Raw genomic sequence first — 24,430 nt, 5'->3', positions numbered from 1 at the left:
ATCTGTAGAGTCTGGGAGATAGAGGGGAAAGAATCCTCGTCTCCCTCCCTGGTGGTCTCCTGACCTTCAGCCCTCTTTTTCTCCCCCTTCCTCATGGAGTAACCTCCTTCCTTGGCACTCATCCCCACAGGGTAGCCATCCTCTTCCTAAAAAATGGCTCTTTTCGGAAAGCAGAGGGCTTTAAATTCCTCCTTGCTTTTATGTTCACGGTCCTCATAACCTGGCCCCTGCTGTCTCTTAAACCTTCCCTGACCGCTCCCTACCCCTTACCTAACTCCCCACCACACCAAACTTCCTTCAGTGCCTCCAGCCTCCATACCTTCTCTGCCTCCCAGAGATGACACCTGCTGTTCCTTCTGCTTAAATTAACATGCTTCCTTGCCCACACCACATGAAACATTCCTGGGAGGAGGGAGTGAGGGGGTTTCTCTGTGCGCCTCCCAGCACCCCAGCTTCCCTCTATCTATAGGAGGGCTACATTGTCTAGTAAGACCTTGTTAATGTCCTTTCCTCCTCATGGGACTGGAACTCCCCAAGAACAGGACCCGGGACTTATTTATCTTTGCATCTGCAGTTGGGAGCAGCTAGCTTTGTGGTTCAAAACAGACCTTCAGTGTGGGCTTGTTGCATCAGAGGACGGAAGAAACGAAAGAACAATAAAGATCATAATAATTAAAATTACTATCCATACAGGATTTTTTGTGAGTTTGGCTCTGTGTATTTAAAATCTCATTTAAGGCTAATAGAACCCTGTGACGGAGACACGTTTAGCCCCATTGCACAGGTGAACAAACTGAGGATTTGACAGGTAAAGAGCAGATCTCACAACCAGTAAGTGGTTAAAATCCAAATCTGCCTGATTCCAAAGCCCGAGTCCCCCACAATTACTGCACGTACAAAATCACGGACTGGCGACTAGCGAGGCTGGTCTATCAGGGAAGACTGGACCACCAGTTCGGATCCCAACCGTGGCCGTGTACACCCGAGAAGACCGGCGACGCGTGCGCAGTGCAGTGGCGGCGCCCCCTGCCGGCGGCGCGCAGGAGGCAGCGGCGGAGGGGGGCGCAGTGCGCCTGCGCGCTCGTGGAGGTGTTGGCGGTGCTCGGCGGGGTTCGGCTGTTATTCGCGCGGCGGGCGCGGCCATGGCGCAGGCGGGGAAGGTGCTCAAGGAGCAGAAGTACGACCGGCAGCTGAGGTGAGCCGGGGCTCAACACACGGGGCGGGCGCGCCGGCGGGCTCGTCTGCGTCCGGGCCGGGCCTAAGTGAGCGGGCGGGGCGGGCGGGCCTCCCTCAGGCCTCCCGCCGGGCCGGGCCGGGCTGTGCGGGGCTCGGGGCTCCGGCCTGGGCTCGGGGCTGCTCCTCGAGGGCCGGGACTCCCCTCCCCCGAAGGGCGCGCCCACCGCCACGCGGTGTGCTGTTGCAGCGCGCGGTCGCAGCGTCCGCCGGGTCACCAGGGCGGCTGCCGGCCCCGCCTCGCTGCGCTCAGCCTGCTGGTTTTGCAGAATGGGGGCATCGGGACTACCCGTCCCGGCCGCCGAGAGCGTTTGGTATGGTTCTAAGCCAGCAATGGAAATATAATGCTTGTCTCATGTGAACCACATATGTTATTATACATTTTCTGGTAGCCACATTGAACAGAAAAAGAAACAGGTGATATTACTCTTAATAATACAGACTGTTTAACCCAATATATCCAAAATATTACCATTTCAACTAATCAGTATAAAAAGTTATTAGAGATATTTTGCTTTTTTTCATACTGTCTTCGAAATCCGGCATTTTACACTTACAGCACATCTCAGTTCAGACTAGCTTCATTTCTAGTGCTCAGTAGGGACATGTGGCTAATGGCCACCTTAATGGACGCTGCAGGTCTAAGCCATCAGGCAGGTTCTTGGCTGCTGCTTCTCCCTTGCTTTTTCTCCTTACACTCCCCATTCCTTATTTATTGAGCAGCTTTTATGTGTTAAGGCAGAGGTAGTAACAAAAATGCTTGTGACCCCCCCCCGCCCCCCCCCCAGGGGAAGTTACAGTATGTCCTTAGAGACTGAAACTCCCGTTTGCACCTACAGCCTAGTGCGGTATTAGGGGCTTTAGGCACTCAATTCTGAGAGCAGACTTGAAGCCAGACGTTCTCTGTTTTATAGATGGGGAAATCTGAGTCTTGGAGAAGTTAGATAACTTGCTTAGAGTCTCTGTTTTTGAGCCAGGGTATAACTCAGGCCCTTCTGGCCTTTTCATTGTTGGTACTCAGTCACATCACTCTGCTCTCAAGCTTCTGGGGAAAGAAGCAAGATGGCAGAGCCCTTATAACCAACTTGGGTTCTCTTGTAAATTCTTAGGAGTTCCTTGTGTTTTGAATGCAGATATAACAATACATGATAGAGCTGAGAAGATATTTTAGGTTACTAAGTAACTATAACAAAAGAGAGTTTTTGCTGAGTCCAATCCGTTTTAAGGACCAAACTTTACCTTTCATAGTGAGAACTGGTTATTGCTTTTGAAGTGTCAGAGGGAAGCAGTTTAGAAGTAAAGTTGTGCAGCCAGCAAACAGTCAGCAGGGCCCTGCTTTCCTTCATTAGGCCAGCAAGAGAGTAGAGAGGATTGATTTCTTGTTTGGGCCCTTTTCTTGAAATATGTTACCTAGAGATGCACCAGTATTCTCTTAGGCTCGCCCTCCAACTACCCAAGCATCCATCAACCAAATATGTCAGGTGTCTTCTCTGTGCCCTCCTTCCGTAGAAAAAACACGTTTCCAGTCCGTCTGGTTCTTCTAGGCTATTCTTCCATTAATTTGACAGCTGTTCAGTGATCACTTACCCTGGGCAAGGCATTGTGCCAAGCATTGCGGCTCCAGTGGTGGATATAGGGAGTGGTCTGGGCCCTTATGGAGCTTAGAGTGGAACGGAGAGATGGGTGTTCAGCAAATGAAAAACCAAATGAGGCACTTAAGTTGTGACGTGCTCTGGAGGACATTCTGGCTACACAAGAAGACTGAATCTGCTTTAGATCAGGTGACAGAGAAGGCACATTAAGTCTATCAGTCCTCCAGGCTTTGGCATTTTTCTTATGATTTGGGCTCCCCCCTTTACTGACAGGAAAAGATAATTTCGTTAATAGACTTTGTGGGTGAAGGTAACCAGGTTGGCCCAGATGCCGTGATACATGTGTGATCATGTACCTTGCCCTGTTAATAGTATGCCAGCGTGAATCAGGTTATAACGTATATTTCTAATCTTTATTACATCTTTTTGTTTGTTAATGTATGCATTTATTAATCATGCTATTAGAATGTTCATCTGGTATTATATTTTAAAGCACTCCTGTAAAAGTCCACGTGAGGCTTTTCAGATAATAATTCAGTTTTCTTGGTAAAGCTCTTGCTTACTGTTGCAGATGTCACAGTGATAAATCCTATGTTACAATCTTAAATACACTGCATCCATGTAACTTAAGGAGAAATCAAATAGAGAACAGAATAGGTTTTAAATCCAAGGCACTTGTTTAATGTTAATAAATATATCTAAAGACTTTTTGTTCTGTAAGTTATCTGGCTTTCATAAGAGTAATGACAGGTGAAACGAGTAATGGTGGGGCTGGCCTGGTGGTATAGTGGTTAAGTTTACACGCTCCGCTTTGGTGGCCTGGGGTTCGCAGGTTCGAATCCCGGGTGTGGAGCGACTCACTGCTCATCAAGCCATGCTGTGGCAGTGTCCCACATACAAAATAGAGGAGGATGGGCACAGATGTTAGCTCAGGGCCAATCTTCCTCAGCAAAAAGAGGAAGATTGGCAACAGATGTTAGCTCAGGGCCAGTCTTTCTCACACACACACACACACAAAAGTAAAGAGTAATGGACAAGGAGCTACAAGACCAAGTTTCTAGTTCTGATTTGACCCCCCTTTAACCATGCAAGGCATCAACCTGTCTGAGTCTTAGATTACTCAGTTATGTAATCTCCGTAACACCTCCTGCTTTTCCTGCCTCACGTTTGCCAGGGTTATCACGTCAGTTATTCTATGCAAGAATACTTTAAAGATAAAGATCACCATTCAAATAAGAAAGTTGTATTTTCGTGAAAGTTTTTAAAATGTTGGATTTGTGTCTTGCTTTGTAGGTTGTGGGGTGATCATGGGCAAGAGGCTTTAGAATCCGCTCATGTTTGCCTAATAAATGCGACAGCCACAGGAACTGAAATTCTTAAAAACTTGGTACTACCAGGTAATGTAGTTTTGGGGTTGTGTTCTCAATTTTCTTCTTTAAGGTTTTCAACTAGAAATATGTATTCTTTACTGACTCTGTTTTATCTCCCAGGTATTGGTTCATTTACAATTATTGATGGAAATCAGGTCAGCGGGGAAGATGCTGGAAATAAGTATGTTTTATTCTTTTCAAATGTATGCATGTTAGGGAACACAGTGCACCGTCACGGGAGAGAGGCCTAAATCCTAGCTTTACTTTCTCAATCAGAGTGCCTTGACTCTCAAGTGGGTATAATCCCCATGTGTAGGATTATGGTGAGGATGAAGTGAGTTAGTATAGGTAAAATGCTAGCTCATCATCGGCAAATAGGGCATTAATAAAAGGTACCCATCATTACTGTCTTTATTGTTGTTATTAATGCAAAGGAGTAGTCATTATTCCTTTATTTGTGAAGTCTGGACACTTCCTAAATCCTTGCGTTGATTCCTACATGTTAGTATATAATTAACAATAATAATATTTTTGGATTGTAAGAATAATAAAAACCACCTTTTATTTGTGATGTCTTCTAAGATTAGTCCAGGTATCTCTCTCTACACTCTACTGTCGTTATAAAAATGCTATTTTAAAGATGGCCTGTGTATCATTCTTTAAAGATGATCATATTTAGACTTTCAGAGCATTCCCAAATTTGGATTTCAAGCTTGCCTTTTCAGGGACTTGGAGTCTGAGATCTCTCTTTATGTTTGTCAGTATACAACAACAATGCGTAAATACAAGGAAAATCAGAATTTGGTTCATATGGAGCTTTGATATCTTTGGGTGGTAGTGTATCCATGACACAGCCCTTTTATTGGTATCTATAAAGAAAAAGTCCTATTATCTTTGCTTACTCGATTGGTTAGAGCAGGCTGTGATAAGAATAAGGTTTTTTTTTTCTTATGGAGCCACTGCGCTTGTGCTATAAAATAGCACACTCACTCTGATCAGCAACCTTAGATGTGGGTCTTGAGACCTGATGGGGGCATGCATGGGAAGAAGCCTGAATAAATCTGTTATAGTTATCTGCAGAAGCAAACAGTTCAATATAGCATTTCCCAAGTGTGGTCTGTGGAACACTGCTTCTAGGGAATGTTACTAGCTGCTCAATGGGCAAATGGATTCCGTGGTCAAATGAGTTTGGGAAATGGGTCAAATGAAGTTAAACATTTTTTTAAGGTGTTACGTTTTATTTATTTTTATTGAGATATAATTGACATACAACATTATATTAGTTTCAGGTGTGCAACATAATGGTTCGATTTTTGTATAGGGAAATGATCACAATAAGTCTAGTTAACATCTGTCGCCATAGGGGCCTACCCGGTGGCGTAGCGGTTAAGTTCGCGTGCTCTGCTTCGGCGGCCCGAGGGTTCGCAGGTTTGGATCCCGGGCACGCACTGATGCACCGCTTGTCAAGGCATGCTGTGGCAGCGTCCCATATAAAGTAGAGGAAGATGGGCACGGATGTTAGCCCAGGGCCAGTCTTCCTCAGCAAAAAGAGAAGGATTGGCATTGGATGTTAGCTCAGGGCTGATTTTCCACACACACACATAAAACAAAACAAAAAAATCCGTCACCGTACGTAGTTGCAGAATTTTTTTTTTTCTTGTGGTGAGAACTTTTAAGATGTACTCTCTCAGCAACTTTCAAATATGCAATACAGTGTTATTAATTATAGTCGCCATGCTGTACATTACATCCCATGACTTATTTATTTTATAGCTGGAAGTTTGTACCTTTTGACTCCCTTCACCCATTTGGCCCACCCCCCCAACATTTTTTAATATAAGACTTTAGTATCATGGGTATTATGTATGTTGGGAATTTCAAGAGGGAAATATAACATATGGTGTTTCCCAAACTTTTTTAAGCCAGGGAGCCCTTTTCTCTCAGAGCATCTCATGAAATTCATATTCTGTGGTACACACTTTGGGAAACATTGATTTATTAGCCTATCTTTGATTACAAGTTTCATCCAGTTTTCTTCCTCCAGGAAGGCTGTTACAATCTGTAATCAAAATATAGTTTGTTTTCTACTGTGAATGAAATACACCTCATATTACAAATAACCTTTCCTTTATAGTCAAAGAAGCCCTTAAATTTTTTTTATTCTGTTTTAGTTTTTTCCTTCAAAGAAGCAGTATCGGCAAGGTAAGCGATCAATTTGTTATAGAATCAATATAGTTGTGCTTGAGCATCTAATGATGCCATTATGTTTTGATTGCTTGAAAGGCTTTGACTTTGAAAGAGCTTATTCTTTCTCTGAGAAAAAAGTTAAATTAGCTAATTTTTTTTCTGATCTTGTAAAGCTTTGTCTGTGTTTTTACACTGTATCCTGTATTAAAGCTAAATCTTGGCTGATATTACTGTTCAGAGGATTCTGGTTAACCAAATTTTTAACTAACAGTTAGCCAGAATATCCTTTATTTTTGTATTTCATATTAAAAATCTTACAAAGCCATATTAGTCAACTTAGTACAATATTCTGAGTGGAAATGACTGTATCTTTAATGATTGACCTCTCTTGTATCGGACTGTAAATGTGGGAGGTTAGAGTAAATCTGAGCTTGAGGCAGGATGTCCCCGCCTGCTACCCAGGGTTTTCTGGTAATTTGCTTAATCAGAAAAGTATGGTGCAAATAATGTAGTCATTTAAGAACTCTGAATAATGACGGTTTAGCTCTGTTTTAAGTGATATTCTGGTTGAGTCTCAGTCTGAATACTATGAAAAGCAGAGTCGTTATACCTATGCATGAAATTCGGATAGTTTTACGTGGTGTTTGCCTGACCTGTAAATTGAAAGGTTATATTTTAACCAAATTTTTTTCTAATTCAAGTCAAATGCTTTGTTTTTAAAAAGAACCGAGCTCAAGCTGCCATGGAATTCTTACAAGAATTAAATAATGATGTCTCTGGAAGTTTTGTGGAAGAGGTATGTGTATATGTTATTATTTCTGTGTAGAAATGTCATTTTTTAATCATTCAAAGCCCTAGGAATTTAGAATTTTGAACTTTGTATCATTTATGTTTAGTTGATAGTTGAATTACTTTAACACTGGAGTCTAGCATGTTGCCTCATTTGTTCTAAAATAGCTTAACTGTTTCTGCCATGTTTAATATGATTGTGAAATTGTTGGATTTTTTTCCTCTGCCCTATTTAGAGTCCAGAAAACCTTCTAGACAATGATCCTTCATTTTTCTGTAGGTTTACCATTGTGGTTGCAACTCAGCTTCCTGAAAGGTAAATTTTTATGTTAACATGTTATTTTGATCTCTTATTAGATTTGTGTAATTTTGTTTGCAGAGTCTATGGTTTTTAAAATTCTGAACTCCATAGAAACCTTTAATTGGAAGCACTTATAAATCTCTAGCATCAGAAACATAGGGAAGAGAAAAATATTGAGATGTGAAACTTTTTTTGATATATTTAGAATGGTTAAATTGAATATTGGTTATTTTTTAGTGAAAAAAACTAGTTAGAATTAATTATAGGGAATGCTTAGGGGTGTGTGTACAAGGGTTTTATAAATATTTTCCTCTTTATTATGGAATTGTTTTGGAAGTGTCTTTCAGTAACATTCTCCCTGATATGGAAGACGAGGCTTTCATAGCCCTCTAGTCCAAAAGTCCAAAAGGCTTTCATAGTCCTCTAGTCTTTGAGACTGCAACCTTGTGGAAGTGCTTGCTTTTTAGTGTGTCCTTGACCTGCTTATGTAAATACAATAGATGTATGTTTGTATTTATTACTTAGTAAGAAAGTTGCTTTATTTTAAGGCTTTCCATGTTTGGCATATATTCATTTGCTTATGTTCTTATTTATTGTGCTTTCCTTTACAGTACATTACTACGTTTAGCAGATGTCCTGTGGAATTCCCAAATCCCTCTTTTGGTCTGTAGGACATATGGACTAGTTGGTTATATGAGGATCATTATAAAAGAACATCCAGGTAAAATTGTTGCACATATGGGGCTTGCTGTTGGTTGCTTTAGCTATAATTTTAGAAATTTGATAATTTAAAATCGACTTTCTAAATTACAAAGTAAATTTGTAGCAGCAAGTCCAGTTATAGGTTCAAAGTGGCAATCAGAATCAATAGGCTTTAATCTAATATTTCCTCTAGTTAGCATTATTGAAGGATACAAAGCAGGAGATACAATTGGTATAACTTCTTCATCAACTATTAGGAGGCCCAGCAGCTATGCAAGTATCTAGCTTTTTTTTGCCTCCTAACCCACATAGCGCGTGTATGGGCTGCCACGGGTGAGAGCCAAGTTATTGTAGGTCACACTGACACAGAGGGCACTCCACTTTTTCCCTCACCAGTCTTTCATTCCATTCTCATATAGGCCTTAGGCTCCCCCAGTTCAGGTACAATTCCACACAGCAAGCATGGCATTCACCTACTATTCCAAGGAATCAGTGTTATAGGAGACCAAAGTCGTTCATAGGCAGCCTTGCATCAGCTCAAGGCTTATATTAGCCCTTCACTAAAAAATTTTAATCTTAAATCATCATAAAAATTTCATTCAGTCCTCATTCATCGCTCTGAGCCAGGTACTCTGCTAGTGCACTGATAGCCATTGGCATTGGTAGCATCACTGAGGAGCAGTATCTGTTTGGGCAGTTAGGGAGTGACTTGTGAGGATAAGCTTCTGGCAGGTGGTGCTGGGCCATTTAAGAGTTGTAAGTGGGAGAGTGACCCGGTAAAAATTTTATTTTAAATGGGTCACTCTGAAGCTGGGTGGAGAATGAATGGATTTGAAGGGGCAAAGATTGGAGGAACGGGTTGCTATTAGGAGATTTCCAGTGGTCTAGGTGAGAGTGAGCAAGCAAGAGCGCGCCCCTGACTGAGGGCAGAGGTTATGAGGATAGGGAAGGGGGGTAGACAATAATGAAGGTTAACATATTGCTAGCTGTGTGTCTGCCGTTATGTGGATTCTTTCATTTAATCTTTCCAAAATCCTTATAAAGTAGATAGTTTGATCTGCTTTTTACAGATGAGGATGCTGAGGCACGGAGAGATTAAGGAGAGATTAAGTTATTTGCCAGAGGTCACACAGCTAGCAATTGACAAAACTGAGCCTAGCTCTAAACACTCACTGAAATTATACGCTTTCCTGTACTTCTCTATGTAGAGAGCTGTGTACAAAGTGACAGGAGTGACTAATGTTGGGCCAAGAAAGCAAGAAGTCAAGGATGACCATCAGGTTTCTAGGGAAGAGGTCTAGGTAGATGGTGATACTGTCTGTTTAAGACCACAGGAGGAGGAAGGGTAGGTTGTTAGGTGCTATCTGAACAGACATTTGATCCATTTTGATCTTTTCCAGTTATAATAATAAGAAAATTCTACTTTAAGGGAATCTTGGTTTTACTTTTATTAAAACTATAGTCCACTTATGATTTGTGCATTTAATAAAATGTAAATGTATATGTAAATTTACCTCAGTAATGAACAAAACAGTGAAAAAAACCTGTAGGGGCCGGCCCCGTGGCTTGGCGGTTAAGTGCGTGCGCTCCGCTACTGGCGGCCTGGGTTCGGAACCCCAGGCGCGCACCGACGCACTGCTTCTCTGGCCATGCTGAGGCCACGTCCCACATACAGCAACTAGAAAGACGTGCAACTATGACATACAACTATTTACTGGGGCTTTGGGGAAAAAAAACGAGGAGGATTGGCAATAGATGTTAGCTCAGAGTAGGTCTTCCTCAGCAAAAAGAGGAGGATTAGCATGATGTTAGCTCAGGGCTGATCTTCCTCACAAAAATAAATAAATAAATAAACTGTTAAAAAAAAAAAAGAAAAAAACCTGTAGGCCCTATGCCCATTTAAAAATTATAGATTTCCTGGGGCTGGCCCCATGGCCTAGTGGTTAAGTTTGGTGTGCTCTGCTTTGGCGGCCTGGGTTTGGTTCCTGGGTGCAGACCTACACCACTCAGCGGTGGCCATGCTGTGGTGGTGACCCACATACAAGATAGAGGAAGATTGGCATGGATGTTAGCACAGGGCACATCTTCCTCAAGCAAAAAGAGGAAGATTGTCAACAAATGTTAGCTCAGGGTGAATCTTCCTCAGAAAAAAAAAAAAAAAATTATAGATTTCCCAGGTTCCTATAATGTAGTATATTGTTAGCAATATTGATAAAGAAGTAAGTTTATCTTTTGGGATTATTTGTTTCACAGTAATAGAATCTCATCCAGATAATGCATTAGAGGATCTACGACTGGATAAGCCATTTCCTGAGCTGAGAGAACATTTTCAGTCTTATGATTTGGAGCATATGGAAAAAAAGGTTTGTAGTGTGTGACCTTCCATTTATAGACAGACTTAAAGCATTTTTTTTTTTTTTCTGATGCCTGGGCCACCTCTGGATTCGAATCCAGAGATTCGAATTCATCTCCTTAGGGTGGAACATGGGCATCAGTATTTTTTTATTTTATTTTTTTTGGTGAGGAAGATTAACCCTGAGCTAACATCTGTTGCCAATCCTCCTCTTTTTGCTGAGGAAGATTGGTCCTGGGCTAACATCTGTGCCCATCTTTCTCTGGTTTATATGGGATGCCTGCCATAGCATGGCTTAATAAGTGGTGCGTAGATCCGCGCCCCGGGATCCAAACCCGTGAACCCTGGGCCACTGAAGTGGAGTGTGTGAACTTAACCACTATGCCACTGGGCCAGCCCTTAAAGCATTTTTTTAACCTAAGGTTTTTGAATTACACCAAAGTGAGAAAAGACTATAAACCTCCATATTCCTGTCATCCAGATTATAATAACATTGTACCTAATTTGTTTTAAATAAATCTGTTTTCTCCCAAAATTCAAGAAAATTTTTTATTGACAAAAAGTTCATTAACTGAACATATTTGTGTAATCAGTACCCAGGTCAAGAAATTGGACATTGACATGTTCCAGAAGCCCTCTTCATGGCCCTTTCCTAAACAAATAGATGGGCTTTTTAAAATAGTTTGAATTTGGGATGGGTGTTTGTTGAAATTGATTTCTCTTAAAACTTCTTTTTAGTGTTTGAGAATTACCAAGGCAACTGCACATTTCATTATAGTAAGAATGATATTTATGACAGACTATATAATTTAAGGAGTATATTTATTTTTTCCTAGCTACATATTAATTGAAATGCAGGTATTTGGTTCATCAGAAAACACAGAGAAGATCCTCTTTCCTTAGTCTCTCGGGTTGGCATCTGAAATCAAGAGATTTGAGCTTTATTTTTGGGTGGCAGTCTCTGCGACTGTTTTCTTGATGGTGAAATGGGGACAATCATAGTACATACCTGCCATATTAGGATTAAACTGGACTCTGCCTCTAAAAGAATTTGTAAGGCAGTTTTTATTAACCCATTTCTTTTCCCTCCATTCATTATTCCACATATACGGGGAGATGATCATAAATATTGTTGAATTTGTTGAAAATGAGATGGTGTAGTGAAGAATAAATGTTAACTAATTAATGTTAACTAATATCAACATTTTCTTTCATTTTTCTCTCATTTTTAGGACCATAGCCACACTCCATGGATTGTGATCGTAGCTAAATATTTAGCACAGTGGTATAGTGAAGTACGTCCTTTTTTAAAAGAAGAAATTCCATATGGGACTGTATTTTCAATTTATTATACAGAATTTCATTGGAGGGGAGTGGTAGATTAATTTTTTTCCTTATGTAGTTATAGGGCAGGTGGGTGCTTTTCAGTTTAAATTTAGCAGTTCTTCTTTTGATACTAATATTTTTATTAACAAAATGAAATTTGAATAAATATTATTCTGAAACCGGCAATGGGGAATCAATGTAGAGAAATGGCCCACAGTTTCTGTTTTCTATCAAGTCAACCTCTGATTTTACCGAGGTATGTTTTCTGATGAAATCTTATGTAGATGGGAGAATGGGGAAACTTTGGACTCTCAATTTCCATGTTTTGATTTTTTATAACTAGATTTTTAAAATTTTTAACCAATTTAGACAAATGGACGAATACCTAAAACGTATAAAGAAAAAGAAGACTTCAGAGATTTGATTAGACAAGGTAATATTATGGGATGTGACTAAATGTTATATAAAGTTTGAAAAGCAAATTGCTTGAAGCTAATGTTTATTGGATTTCTATCAACACCTTTGTCAGATGATGCCATCATGAGCTTTTATTTTTCCTCAGAGGAGGTTTAGGAGCCACTGCTTGTATAGTTTTAAGAATGACTAATGAGGGCCGGCCCTGTGGCTTAGCAGTTAAGTGCGCGTGCTCTGCTGCTGGCGGCCCGGGTTCGATCCCAGGCGCGCACCGACGCACCGCTTCTCCAGCCATGCTGAGGCCGCATCCCACATACAGCAACTAGAAAGATGTGCAGCTATGACCTACAGCTATCTGCTGGGGCTTTGGGGGAAAAAATAAATAAAATTATAAAAAAAAAAAAAAAAAAAAAAAAAAAAGAATAATGATAAGCCATATTTCTTCGTAAGTTTCAATATCCAATCATCCCTTCAGAATCTGACAAGGTTATATCCATAATGTTGAGGGGAGAGAAGGAGTGAGAAGAAAAGGGCTATTGTTTGCTAACAAATTTCTTTTTTAATAGGAATTCTAAAGAATGAAAATGGGGCTCCAGAAGATGAAGAGAATTTTGAAGAAGCTATTAAAAATGTGAACACAGCACTAAATACAACTCAGGTATTGAAAGTGTTGCTGAGGGATTCATATAAGAAGGGTGTTTTCTGAGGTCCTCATATGTGAAATAGTTGATTTTAAATTTAAGTTAATATTTTCTAAATTGAATAGTTGGTTAGAAATTAATATCTATAATACAGATCGAATCTTGTGTTAATAAGATTCTGTATTGTCCTTGTTAAAATGGATGTCAGTGCTTCAGCATATAATAGTGATACAATGATTTATATAAATTATTTGAAGTACATGATTTCTGAATAGTAACAGTTTGGAGGTAGGAATTATATAATAAAGGTGATATTTTCTAGTCCAAAATAGTGGTGCCTGAAAAGTTAAATCGTACCTTGCATTTGCTTTCGACAGTAATTATTTGGATAGAATGGAAGATGTTCTTAATGACATTTTATACCTTAAAAATTATTTGGAGGATAGCTCAGTGTAGATGCCCTTTGTTTTGTTTTGTTGTTGAAGTCTGGCCAGTGAGATTTTTGGGAAACTTTAGGATAACACAGCTGGTAGTTTAAGTTAGAGTTTTCTTATAATTTAAAACAGCAAAAAATGCTGCCTTTCAAGTTAGGAAAGCACTTAAGCTGTTATTATAAACTTTGGAGACAATGGGGTAGTGCTGCTGGGTGATTAAAAGTGTGCTTTGTGGGCCGGCCTGGTGGCGTAGTGGTTAAGTTCGCGCATCCACTTCGGCGGCCCGGGGGTCGTGGGTTTGGATCCGGGCCGTGGACAGATGCATTGCTTGTTAGGCCATGCTGTGGCAGCGTCCCATACAAAGTAGAGGAAGATGGGCACGGATGTTAGCCCAGGGCCAATCTTCCTCAGCAAAAAGAGGAGCATTGGCATCAGATGTTAGCTCAGGGCTAGTCTTCCTCACACACACACAAAGGTGTGTGCTGTGTGAATCAGTTTTCTGGGGTGATGAAGATTTTCTATCTTAATTGGGGTGATGGTTAAAAGTAGGTGTGTAGTTATCAAATGTATCAAATTGTACATTTGAGATTTGTGCATTTCACTGAAGTTACAGTTTACCTCAATTAAAAAAAAAACAAAGTTCTCATGGCTGGAGGACAGTGAACTAAGCAAATAGATAAATGCACCAGGTGCTGTAAACAAAATGGTAGAGCATGATGGGGAGGAGGAGCTCTGGGATCGGGAGGGGGCCGGGGAGACTCTCAAAGAGTTTAAGCAGAAGCCTGAGTGAAGTGACATGCAGGGATCTGGTAGAAGCTCTTTTCAGGCTGCGGAAGCACATGTGCAAAGGCCCAGAAGTGGTTGAAGCTTAGCATTTGTTCAAAGATCAATAAGAAAGCCAGTATGGGGCTGGCCCAGTGGCGCAAGCAGTTAAGTGCGCGCGCTCTGCTGCAGCTGCCTGGGGTTCGCTGGTTCAGATCCCAGGTGCGCATCGATGCACTGCTTGGCAGGCCATGCTGTGGCGGCGTCCCATATAAAGTGGAGGAAGAAGGGCACGGATGTTAGCCCAGGGCCAGTCTTCCTCGGCAAAAAAATGAGGATTGGCAGATGTTAGCACAGGGCTGATCTCCTCACAAAAAAAAAAAAAAAAAAAAGAGAAAGCCAGTATGATTGGACTGAAGTGAACAAGGGGGAAAGTGGTGGGAGGGATTAGAGTTTGGAGAGGCAGAAAGGGCCGGATCATAATGGCCTTGCAGGCCATTGAAGCGTTTTGAGCAGGAGAGTGGAGTGACCTGATTTATATTTCTAAATAATCATTCTAGCTCTTGTGGGGAGAATAGACTGTAGGGGGCTGGGAGTGGAAGGAGAGAGACCAGTTAAGAGGTTACCAGTAAGAAATTTCTTTTTTCCACACAGCAGTAGAATCAAAGCCTACAGTTTCTAAGGTTTTTGTTAATGTATGATGTTCTTGCTAGCATTTAAAGTCCTTAATTTAACTATCTAGTTTTTATCAGAGTGGTTGTCTCTTCCATCGTCACTAAATAGGATGTAAGGGTTTTAATTTTTGACGAGATGGAAAAACATGAAGGACTGCAAATCTAGCGTGATAGTGATGTCTGTAATCGTTGCTATATCTTCAAAAGTAACTATCTTAAAAAATTTACTTTGACTCCTTCTTTACTCCATTTCTGATGTAAGAGAACAGGTCAGTCTTTAATGCTAATACCAGTGGGCAGGAGGGGACTTTCTTACATTCTCTCTTTCCCATCAAATCTCCATCTGGTACTGATATCTAAATAAAAGTCTAAGCAAATCAGAAGTTTGTATTTGATTACAATTTGAGAATTCAAAGAACTTGTTTGAAGAAATAGCAGTGAAAATACAGGTGGGCAAATTCTTCATGTAAGTAAATGTTTATGTTCCTTTGTTAGATCCCAGGCAGTATTGAAGATATATTTAATGATGATCGCTGCATAAATATCACCAAACAGGTAACAACAACAACAAAAAGTAAAATAGTGTTCCTTAAACCTTAAGATCAAATTCAGATGGCACTTAATATTAATTTTTTTTCTTATTCTTTTAGACTCCATCATTTTGGATTTTAGCTCGTGCTTTAAAAGAATTTGTGGCCAAAGAGGGTCAAGGAAATTTACCCGTTCGAGGCACAATTCCTGATATGATCGCAGATTCGGGCAAATATGTAAAACTGCAAAATGTGTAAGTCACTGTTTTCAAACTATGTAACAGAAAAATTAATCTGTTTATATTAGAGATGAACGTATTTTACCAGTCCATCAGAAATCTGTTGGAAAGTCTGTTATACTCTCATTGCTTTAAAAATGAGCTAAAGAACTTAAGGGGCAGATTTTTTGTAATAGATTTTATTCTTTAGAATACTAGTTTTAGGTCACAGCAAAATTGAGCATAAAGTACAGAGAGCTCCCATATACCCCCTAGGGGGCAGATTTTTTCTTACATATTTCATGATAAAACCTAACATTTGAGCACTTAACTCTGCTATGAACTGTTCTGTGTATTAACTAATTTAATATTTACGACAACCCTATCAAAGAGCTACTATTATTGTCCCAATTTTACAGATGAAGACAGCTGGTAAATGGCAGAACCAGGATTTGATCTCATGAAACCCAGCTCCATACTCTTAACTGTGGCCCTGTTCTGTCTTTTATCTGTAACTTAAAACTTGCAAGTCTTTGGATGAATTTTTTATCATTAATGTTTCATAATTTAAAGAGTTCATGACTATACACAGACACCTGCTATCCAGGTATCACTAGCCTGAACCCAGATAGATTGTCATAAGGATTGGTCTCAGTGGATATTACCCTTGTGGAGTTCAGGCATGGTGCTGATGAATCCAGGGCCGCTGGCTTGCTTTCCTCAAGGGCCAAATAATGTCACACAGAGAAGATCTGTGTTCCCTAGACAGATTATACTCTTCATCTCAGTCACTGTCTAACAAATCTTTGTTGTCCTAGCCTAAAAGTTCAACTGCTTAAAACTTGGAAAAAGTCAACTGAGGATAGAAAGAAGTGTGACCTCACAGTGGTGCTAGTTAGCTTAACACTGATCATCTTTAGAGGGTGAAAATGTAAATAGACTTAAAGTTTTACATGAATTTTTAGATGGACAGTTTTGAAGTATTTAACTTTCCTTGGATTGACTTCAAGGAGAGAAATCATATTCTTCAGTAATATATTTTGTCAGGTCCTCTGTCAGAGAAGCATAGATCATGGATCCCTCTAGAGTGCAGTTTTTAACTTGGGTGCTGTTAATTATAGAGGGAGCCCAGGCATTGGTGGATTCCAAGAGTCCATCACCAACACTGGGATGATCCCCAACCACTAACGGGTGCTGCTGGTAGCATTTCCATGACATTTTCACATTTTGTATGTTGCCAGACCAGTATTTTTTTTTTTTTTTTTTTTTAAAGATTTTATTTATTTATTTTTTCCCCCCAAAGCCCCATTGGATAGTTGTGTGTCGTAGCTGCACATCCTTCTAGTTGCTGTATGTGGGACTCGGCCTCAGGATGAACGGAGAAGTGGTGCCTCGATGCGCACCCGGGATCCGAACCCGGGCCACCAGCATCGCAGCGCGCGCACTTAACCACCAAGCCACAGGGCCGGCCCCAGACCAGTATTTTTTCATGAAAAGGAAAGAAATTTCTTGTTTGCTTTATGGTGATATTTAAATTTTGCTAATTTTCAAGTTTGTTAATAGTAGCTTTTTGTTTTTCTTTTCCAGTTACCGTGAAAAAGCAAAGAAAGATGCTGCTGCTGTGGGTAATCATGTTGCCAAATTGCTGCAGTCTATAGGCCAGGTAAGCTGTGGGGCACACTGTGCCTTTGTTGGACAGTACAGCTCCCTATAGGCCTGACTACATAACTCCAGCCAGAAAAGGTGGCACTGGCTGTGAGCTTCCTTAGAGGGATCTCTCACTTGCCTGCCTAATGAGAAAGCCTGTCATAAGGAAACAAGGTGTTGCACAGTGCTCTCCTAGCACTTGAAGAAAGCCTCCCCATCTCACAGTGATTGACTTTGTGCTGCACCCTCTGTTCATCTTCTCTTTTATACTGGAGCAAAACTTGCATTTCTCTCTTTACAGGCACCAGAGTCCATTTCAGAGAAAGAATTAAAATTACTCTGTAAGTCCCCTTGAATTAATTTTCTTATTTTGTTTGATAAAAATGTGCCACAGGAAATGTTCCTGTGGCAATTTTTAATGGTTGAAATTTTAAATTTTCCATGGTCTCAATGATATAGATGTAGATAATTATTGGGTAAAGTTTTTTTTTTTTTTTCTCATAATATAATAAATGGAGAGGCTATTTTAAGACTGGGTCAGAGGTAGAGCATTTCTATCTATGGCAATGCTAAAAAGACATGAAGCTCAATTAATTGAATGTTGTCATTAATATAGAATAATTTTTGGTTTATTAATTTTAAATAATTTGGGAAAGTTTTATCTGAAGGCTTTGAATGTGAAGTCTGGAGTCACATGTACATTGACAGTATTGGTTTAAATACTCATTTTGATCTGTGTTAAATGACCATAATGGAATTAAGAATTTGACATCTAGTTTCGAAGCGGCTAGGCTCCTGGGGTCTTCTCGATAACTCCTCAGGAGGCCCAAAGCATTTTCTTATTTAACAGTTAGTTTAAGAATAACACAATCTGTTTTTCATGCTGTTTGAAGATTTTTCCCTATAGCTACTGCCCCTAGTTTCTGCAAAAGTCTATTTTGCATGCTTCCAAGCCTTAAAATATATTTATGCAAGTTCTCCCTTTCATGACTCCTCCACAATGTTTGTTTAGGCTTAGTTTTAATGTGTTGTTCCACTACTAATCTTGCACCTTGTTTCTGCATTAGTGTTTGTTCTACGAGATCATATGATACCAGATTAAAAGCTGGATGTTGGGTATTTGAGGGTTTATTATTCTTTTTTCTACTTTGGGTATGTTAAAAAATTTCCATAATACAAAATTAAACAAAAAAAAAAAGCCTTACATATACCAAGAGCGCAGTATATAGAACACTCTCCTTTAGGACTGCTTATCCATAATAATGATAAAAACTACTATTCATTGAGCCCTATCAGGCATTGTGCTAGGTGTGCACTTTTTACACAGTCGCACACTGGATCCACAGAACAACTCAAAGGTAAACAATATTGTCTCCATTTTATAAATAGGGATGATCTGAGGCTCAGAGAGATGCCATCACGAACTTACTCATTGCTGAACTGGTTGTAATGCCAAGGGCATGAATATTAGATGACTTATGTTCTAGTGCTTTCTCTGCTAACAATTAGAGCCAAATAGAAGATATTTCTTTACATTTCCATGTCTGTGAAGAGTGTACACACAATTTCCTGTTCTTAAAGTGACCTGTGATTTGGAATATTCATGTGTCTTGACCATTTACTTATATAATATCTTTCCTGTGTTCAGGCAGCAATTCTGCATTTCTTCGAGTAGTAAGATGTCGATCCTTAGCTGAAGAATATGGCTTGGATACAGTCAACAAGGATGAAATTAGTAAGTATAATAACCTTTGGTGCTAGTTTATTAATTTTAATGATATAAATTTTTTTGTATAATAGTATTGAGTGTGTGGTGATAATAGAAATATTTATACTTTAAATTTTATTCTGTAAACCTATCTAAGTAGTCATATTGCAAATAATAAAATTTAATATATACATAAACCCATATTTAGGTCACTGAGTAAGTTATGTGATATGTAGAAGAGCTAAAGTCAGCATGTTACTACTTCAGTAGAGATTATGTGACTATAGCTAACAGTCTGTAAGACCACTGGGTTTCATCTTAATGTATGTCCCTTTATTTTACTATTATTTATCATTTTCTATTTTATTGTCACAAAATATTTAAATTTTGTGATAAAATTGCCTTCTGTCCTAAAACTTGAGTATATAGTAAATTCAGTCTTGAATTGTTTTTATGTTGTAAATTACCCATATTATACTGAAATTTGTTTTCCTTTCAGTTTCCAGCATGGACAATCCAGATAATGAGATAGTATTATACTTAATGTTACGGGCTGTTGATAGATTTCATAAACAACATGGTAGATATCCAGGTAAGAATAGAAATCAAATTATCAACTATAATAAAATCTTGAATGAACACTTAAATTGAATTAAACCTTAAAGTGTTCTCGGGGTGTTTGCAATAGTGATACTTGAATTTTACATTGTAAACAGTATACATCTAGTTCATTTCAGTGAGGAACTACCATTTGTTTTTTTAAATATAACTATTTGCAAATAGTATTTGATTCTAAACTATAACGAGAATGTTGGTTGAATGCATATAGAAGAAAACTTTTTTTCTGTCAGTTTCCATAGTTTACTTCTAAGACTCACAGTGAGTTTAATTCAGTGGAATAGGAAAGCCACAAGAAGTAGGCCAGTGACTTCTGAACTCATAACTCTGAAGATGTAGGGATTTCTTTGCTTAGTATCTATTTTTTGTTACCTGTAAATGTAGTATTTGGGGCATTGGCATAATATCAAAGATTTTCAGTTGCCCAGAATATCTTTATTAAGATGCTAATTTTAGTTGTGCAGGATTATTCCATAGCAGCACAGTCTAGGTGTATCATAAAACCTGTTGCCCTTGGGCCAGCCCCAGTGGCCTAGCAGTTAAGTTTGATGCACTCCACTTTGGTGGCCCTGGTTCAGTTCCTGGGTATGGACCTACACCACTCATCTGTCAGTGGCCATGCTGTGGCAGTGGCTCACATACAAAAAGAGGACGCCTGGCAACAGGTGTTAGCTCAGGGTGAATCTTCCTCAGCAAAAAAACAACAACAACAACAACCTGTTGTCCCAACTGATGTAGTATGCCCTCCAAGTTGTAGTCTTAATGAGCAAGCTTACCAGAAGAAAGAAAAGGAATAAACACCAAATATTTATTGCTTTATTTGTATTATTTGATTAGAATGTATTTTTGGTTATCTATTGTATAACAAACCATCCCAAAACTTAGTAGTTTAAAACAATAAATTATTCTCTCTCGTGATTTTGAGGATTTGTTTGGCTCAATTAGGCAGTTCTCAGAGGGAGAGGGGATCTCATGGAGTTGCATGATGCCTGGGGCTGGAGTCATTCTGAAGGCTTGATTGAGTTACACATTCACTCATGTGTCTCGCACTTGAGTCAGGATAGCTGGAACTGCTGGGGGCTGGTCAGGCATCTCTCGCCACATGGCTAGCTGGGGCTTCCTTTTAACTTGGCAGTCCTAGGGTAGACTTCTTATGTGGTGGCTGGCTTCCCCAGAGTTAACATTCCAAAATAATCCAGGTGGAAGGTACAAGGCTTTTTGTGACTTAGCCTTGGAAGTCACACAGCATCACTTATGTCATGTTCTATCGGTTTCACAGGGCTGGCTTAGATTAAGAGTGGGAGGGGACTACACAAGGGCATGAAGGGGTGTTTATTGGGGAGCCATCTTGGGAGACTAGCTACCACATAGAGCACAGGCTTTGGAGTTAAACCTAGGTTCAAATCCAAGCTCTACCACTTACTATCTCTTGACCTTGGGTGCATCACTATTTCCCTCCAAGCCTCAGTTCTCGCATTTATGGAATGGTGATAATAGTATCTACTCTATTAGATTGTAAGGGTGAAGTATGTGATGTATGAAAATCACTTAACACACTGCCTAGCACCTTGTAAGTACTCAATAACGAGTAGGTAGTACTATTATGAGGAAGAGTAGTGATGATAGTTTTTAAACCAGAGGGGTTAAAAAAATTGATAATACCTGATTTTATGGCAATTATATTTTTATAATATAATTGTTATTTTGAATATAATTGAATGTTATGGCAATTATATTTTTCCTTCCAGTGGTAATAATAATAATAGCTTACTTTTGGAGACATTATAGTTTAATCATTAAGTACTGCTGGGGCTCATGTCTCAGTTTTGCTATATATGAGCTAATAACTCAAGAAAATAACTTACTCTGTCTGTGCCTCAGTTTTCTCATGTGTAAAATGGGGATAATAATAGTAATGACTTCATAGGGTTGTTGTGAGGATTAAATCAATTTATATATATATATGGTGCTTAGACAAATGTCACCTATTATTATAGCTTTATGTCCTCAGTGTCATTTAATCTCCCCAAAATAGATAATAAATACCACAACTTCTATAAAAGGAATAAATAGGATGTTACTTTCTCATTCATTCAATTCTTTTATCAAATAATTATTGAGTACCAACTGTGTGCCAGATCCTTTTCTAGATACTGGGTATGGAGCAGTGAACAAAGCAGACTTATCAAATACAAATTTTTAATAGGTTTTAGATGGTTTCTTTGTTACAGATTTGTGATATTTGCAAATATTGGTCTCATACTTGCCATTATTTTTGTTCTTACTTCAGTTTCACACCTTAACTGTTTTGACTAGAACACCTGAAACTGGATTAAATAAAGGAGGTAGCCGGACCGGCCCTGTGGCTTAGCGGTTAAGCGCGTGCGCTCCGCTGCTGGCGGCCCGGGTTCGGATCCTGGGCGTGCACCGATGCACCGCTTCTCTGGCCATGCTGAGGCTGTGTCCCACATATAGCAACTAGAAGGATGTGCAACTATGACATACAACTATCTACTGGGGCTTTGGGGGAAAAATAAATAAATAAAATTATAAAGGAGGTAGCCATTAATTTTGAATTCTATATTTATTTTAATGAAAACTAATTTACATATTATTTTTAGGGGTATCTAACTATCAAGTTGAAGAAGATATAGGAAAGTTGAAGTCTTGTCTCACTGGCTTCCTTCAGGAATATGGATTATCTGTAATGGTGAAAGATGATTATGTCCACGAATTGTGAGTATTTTTTAGGGCATATAAGAGATAATACCTGTCCTGTCATAAGCTAATCTAAGTTTACATCTCCATCTTTTCCTGTAGTTGCCGATACGGAGCTGCTGAGCCACACACCATTGCTGCCTTCTTAGGGGGTGAGTTCCATAGATGAGAAGACTGGCATCTGTTGTTATATAGTACAGTTAGGAAGTTTTGTTTTCTTAGTTATTTTAACTAGGGAGGTCAGTGAAGCAGGATGTTATATTAGGTGGCACCATGCCATTATATGCCCTCACTTCTTTGAGGCCTTTGTTTAAATGTTACCTTCCCTGTGAGGCCATTTCTGACTCCCCCATTTAAAACTGAGTCCCTCCTCTTGCACTGGTATCCCACTCTTCCTTGCTTTTTCTCCTTAGCGCTTAGAGTCATTTGACATACTATATATTTTACTTATTTATCTCTCTCCTTGCCCATGAGGCAAGGATTTTTGTCTTTTGATCCCTTCTATATCCCAACGCCTAGAACAGTATCTGGTACATAGTAGAGTCTCAAATTTTATTGAATCAATGAATGTGAAAGATGAAGCTTCAGATTATAAAAGAGGAAGAATTCTTTTTCTGGTAGTTTTTGTTTTTTCTATTCTTTGTTCTGTTTTGAGTAGTTACAGTAGTCTGTTAGTATTTATTATAGATTCTTTCCAAATTACAAATGTATTTAGAACAAATATTTACTCTCTTTTTATTATAAAAATAAAACAGGCACAAGGTAAAATACAAATGCAACAGAAGAGTGTCCTTTGAGAATCTTTTCTGCCTGTATGTATTCTTTAAAAAAGTGCAATCAACCATACTACTATTTTGACTTCTTTTACTTAATATATCTTGCCAATCTTTCTAAACTACTATAATTAAAAATACTTCATTCTTTTAAACTGTGGCATAATATTCCAAGGTGTGAATGTATAGAACAAAACTTTTATTTCCTTTAATAACATAGGTGTAAAAAATTGTTGTTAATTTGATATGACTCAGTAAGCTATGTCTGTTTTGGATTACTTTTAAACACCTTGGCTTTTGGAAAGGAAAGGTTTTCTTTACAAAATTGAATATTTTTTCGTAACTCTTGAAATTTACCTTTTTCAAAGATTTGCTTTTCTCCTTTTTCCTTGCAGGAGCTGCTGCTCAAGAGGTTATCAAAATAATCACCAAACAATTTGTAATTTTTAATAATACTTACATTTATAGTGGCATGTCACAAACTTCAGCAACTTTCCAGTTGTAGAATAAGCACTCTATGTAGTGTGTTAATGATTGAAACTGTAATTGCCTTCAGGTTATGCTCTAGTCTGTAAAATTCTGCTAAGGGAGAACTGTTAAATTGTTTCCTTAATAAACATTATTCTCATTTGTAGCAATGTAGTCTTTTTATTTGGAGGGGAGGGGAAAGGAAGCAGTCATTTTCTCAGAGAATAAAAGCTATCCATTTCTAATTGAGTTTATTATTTCTGGCTTGCTATTTCAGAGTTACTTATCTTAGAAATCTCTTATGTTTCATTAGAAATAGCTTAAAATATTTTTCTTACATAAGTCTTAAATCATGAATTTAAGCTATGTGCAGATTTTTGCTATAGACATCTTAGGACCATCACTATTTGTTAAAACTAATAGAATTTTAAAAGATGTATATTTCAGATATACAGTTTTTATCAGAAAACAAGGACAGGATACAGTGCAGAAGGAAGGTTGGGTGCGAGTTCGGCCTCGGATGCCCTCCCTTCCCCACCAGGCCTGTGCATGTGCTGCCCACGTGTGCCCCGTCACCACGGCGCCGGCGCCAAAGCCCGAGCCGGCTCTCCTACCTCCTTAAGGCGAACGCCCCTCTGAGTAAAGGAAGCCCTAAATCCCGGGGGTGGTGAGATTAGAGGATTTCCCCTTCAAGTAGTGACTTTCCACTGTTTAAAGACGCCGCATCCACATCCTTGCTACCCACCCCCCGCCCTCGGGAACGTCGTGGAACAGCTGCAGACCAAGAGACTCTGTGGGGGCGGGGCCGGGCAGCCGGAAGTCCCGCCCTACGGAAGTGCGTCTGGCCCTCTGCGCGGGAAAATGGGTCTGGCGTTGTGGTAGGCCCTCGGCTGGGGAGAAAGCGGGGGAGTCCGGTTTGCTACAACTTGAGGGTAAAGGCCACGGCCTCCGCTCCTTGCGCTTTCGGGTCCT

At 39.4% G+C, this 24,430-nt stretch overlaps 1 protein-coding gene across 1 annotated transcript; it reads left to right on the top strand.

Annotated features, from left to right (window-relative positions):
• Nucleotides 1-1,090: 1,090 nt before the first annotated feature.
• Nucleotides 1,091-23,624, top strand: NAE1 (NEDD8 activating enzyme E1 subunit 1). Its single transcript, XM_058527969.1, has 20 exons — nucleotides 1,091-1,195; nucleotides 4,119-4,222; nucleotides 4,316-4,376; nucleotides 6,367-6,397; nucleotides 7,107-7,178; nucleotides 7,408-7,487; nucleotides 8,084-8,193; nucleotides 10,428-10,537; nucleotides 11,760-11,822; nucleotides 12,223-12,286; nucleotides 12,834-12,925; nucleotides 15,274-15,333; nucleotides 15,429-15,562; nucleotides 17,114-17,189; nucleotides 17,475-17,514; nucleotides 18,822-18,908; nucleotides 19,381-19,473; nucleotides 22,121-22,235; nucleotides 22,320-22,369; nucleotides 23,386-23,624. The coding sequence occupies exons 1-20, from the start codon at nucleotides 1,143-1,145 to the stop codon at nucleotides 23,493-23,495; spliced, it is 1,605 nt and encodes a 534-aa protein (XP_058383952.1). The 5' UTR covers nucleotides 1,091-1,142; the 3' UTR covers nucleotides 23,496-23,624.
• The last annotated feature ends 806 nt before the right edge of the window (nucleotides 23,625-24,430 follow it).

Source organism: Diceros bicornis, chromosome 32 (genome assembly GCF_020826845.1).
Source record: "Diceros bicornis minor isolate mBicDic1 chromosome 32, mDicBic1.mat.cur, whole genome shotgun sequence".
Taxonomy (NCBI): domain Eukaryota; kingdom Metazoa; phylum Chordata; class Mammalia; order Perissodactyla; family Rhinocerotidae; genus Diceros; species Diceros bicornis.
This window is presented reverse-complemented; position numbering and strand designations above follow the sequence as displayed.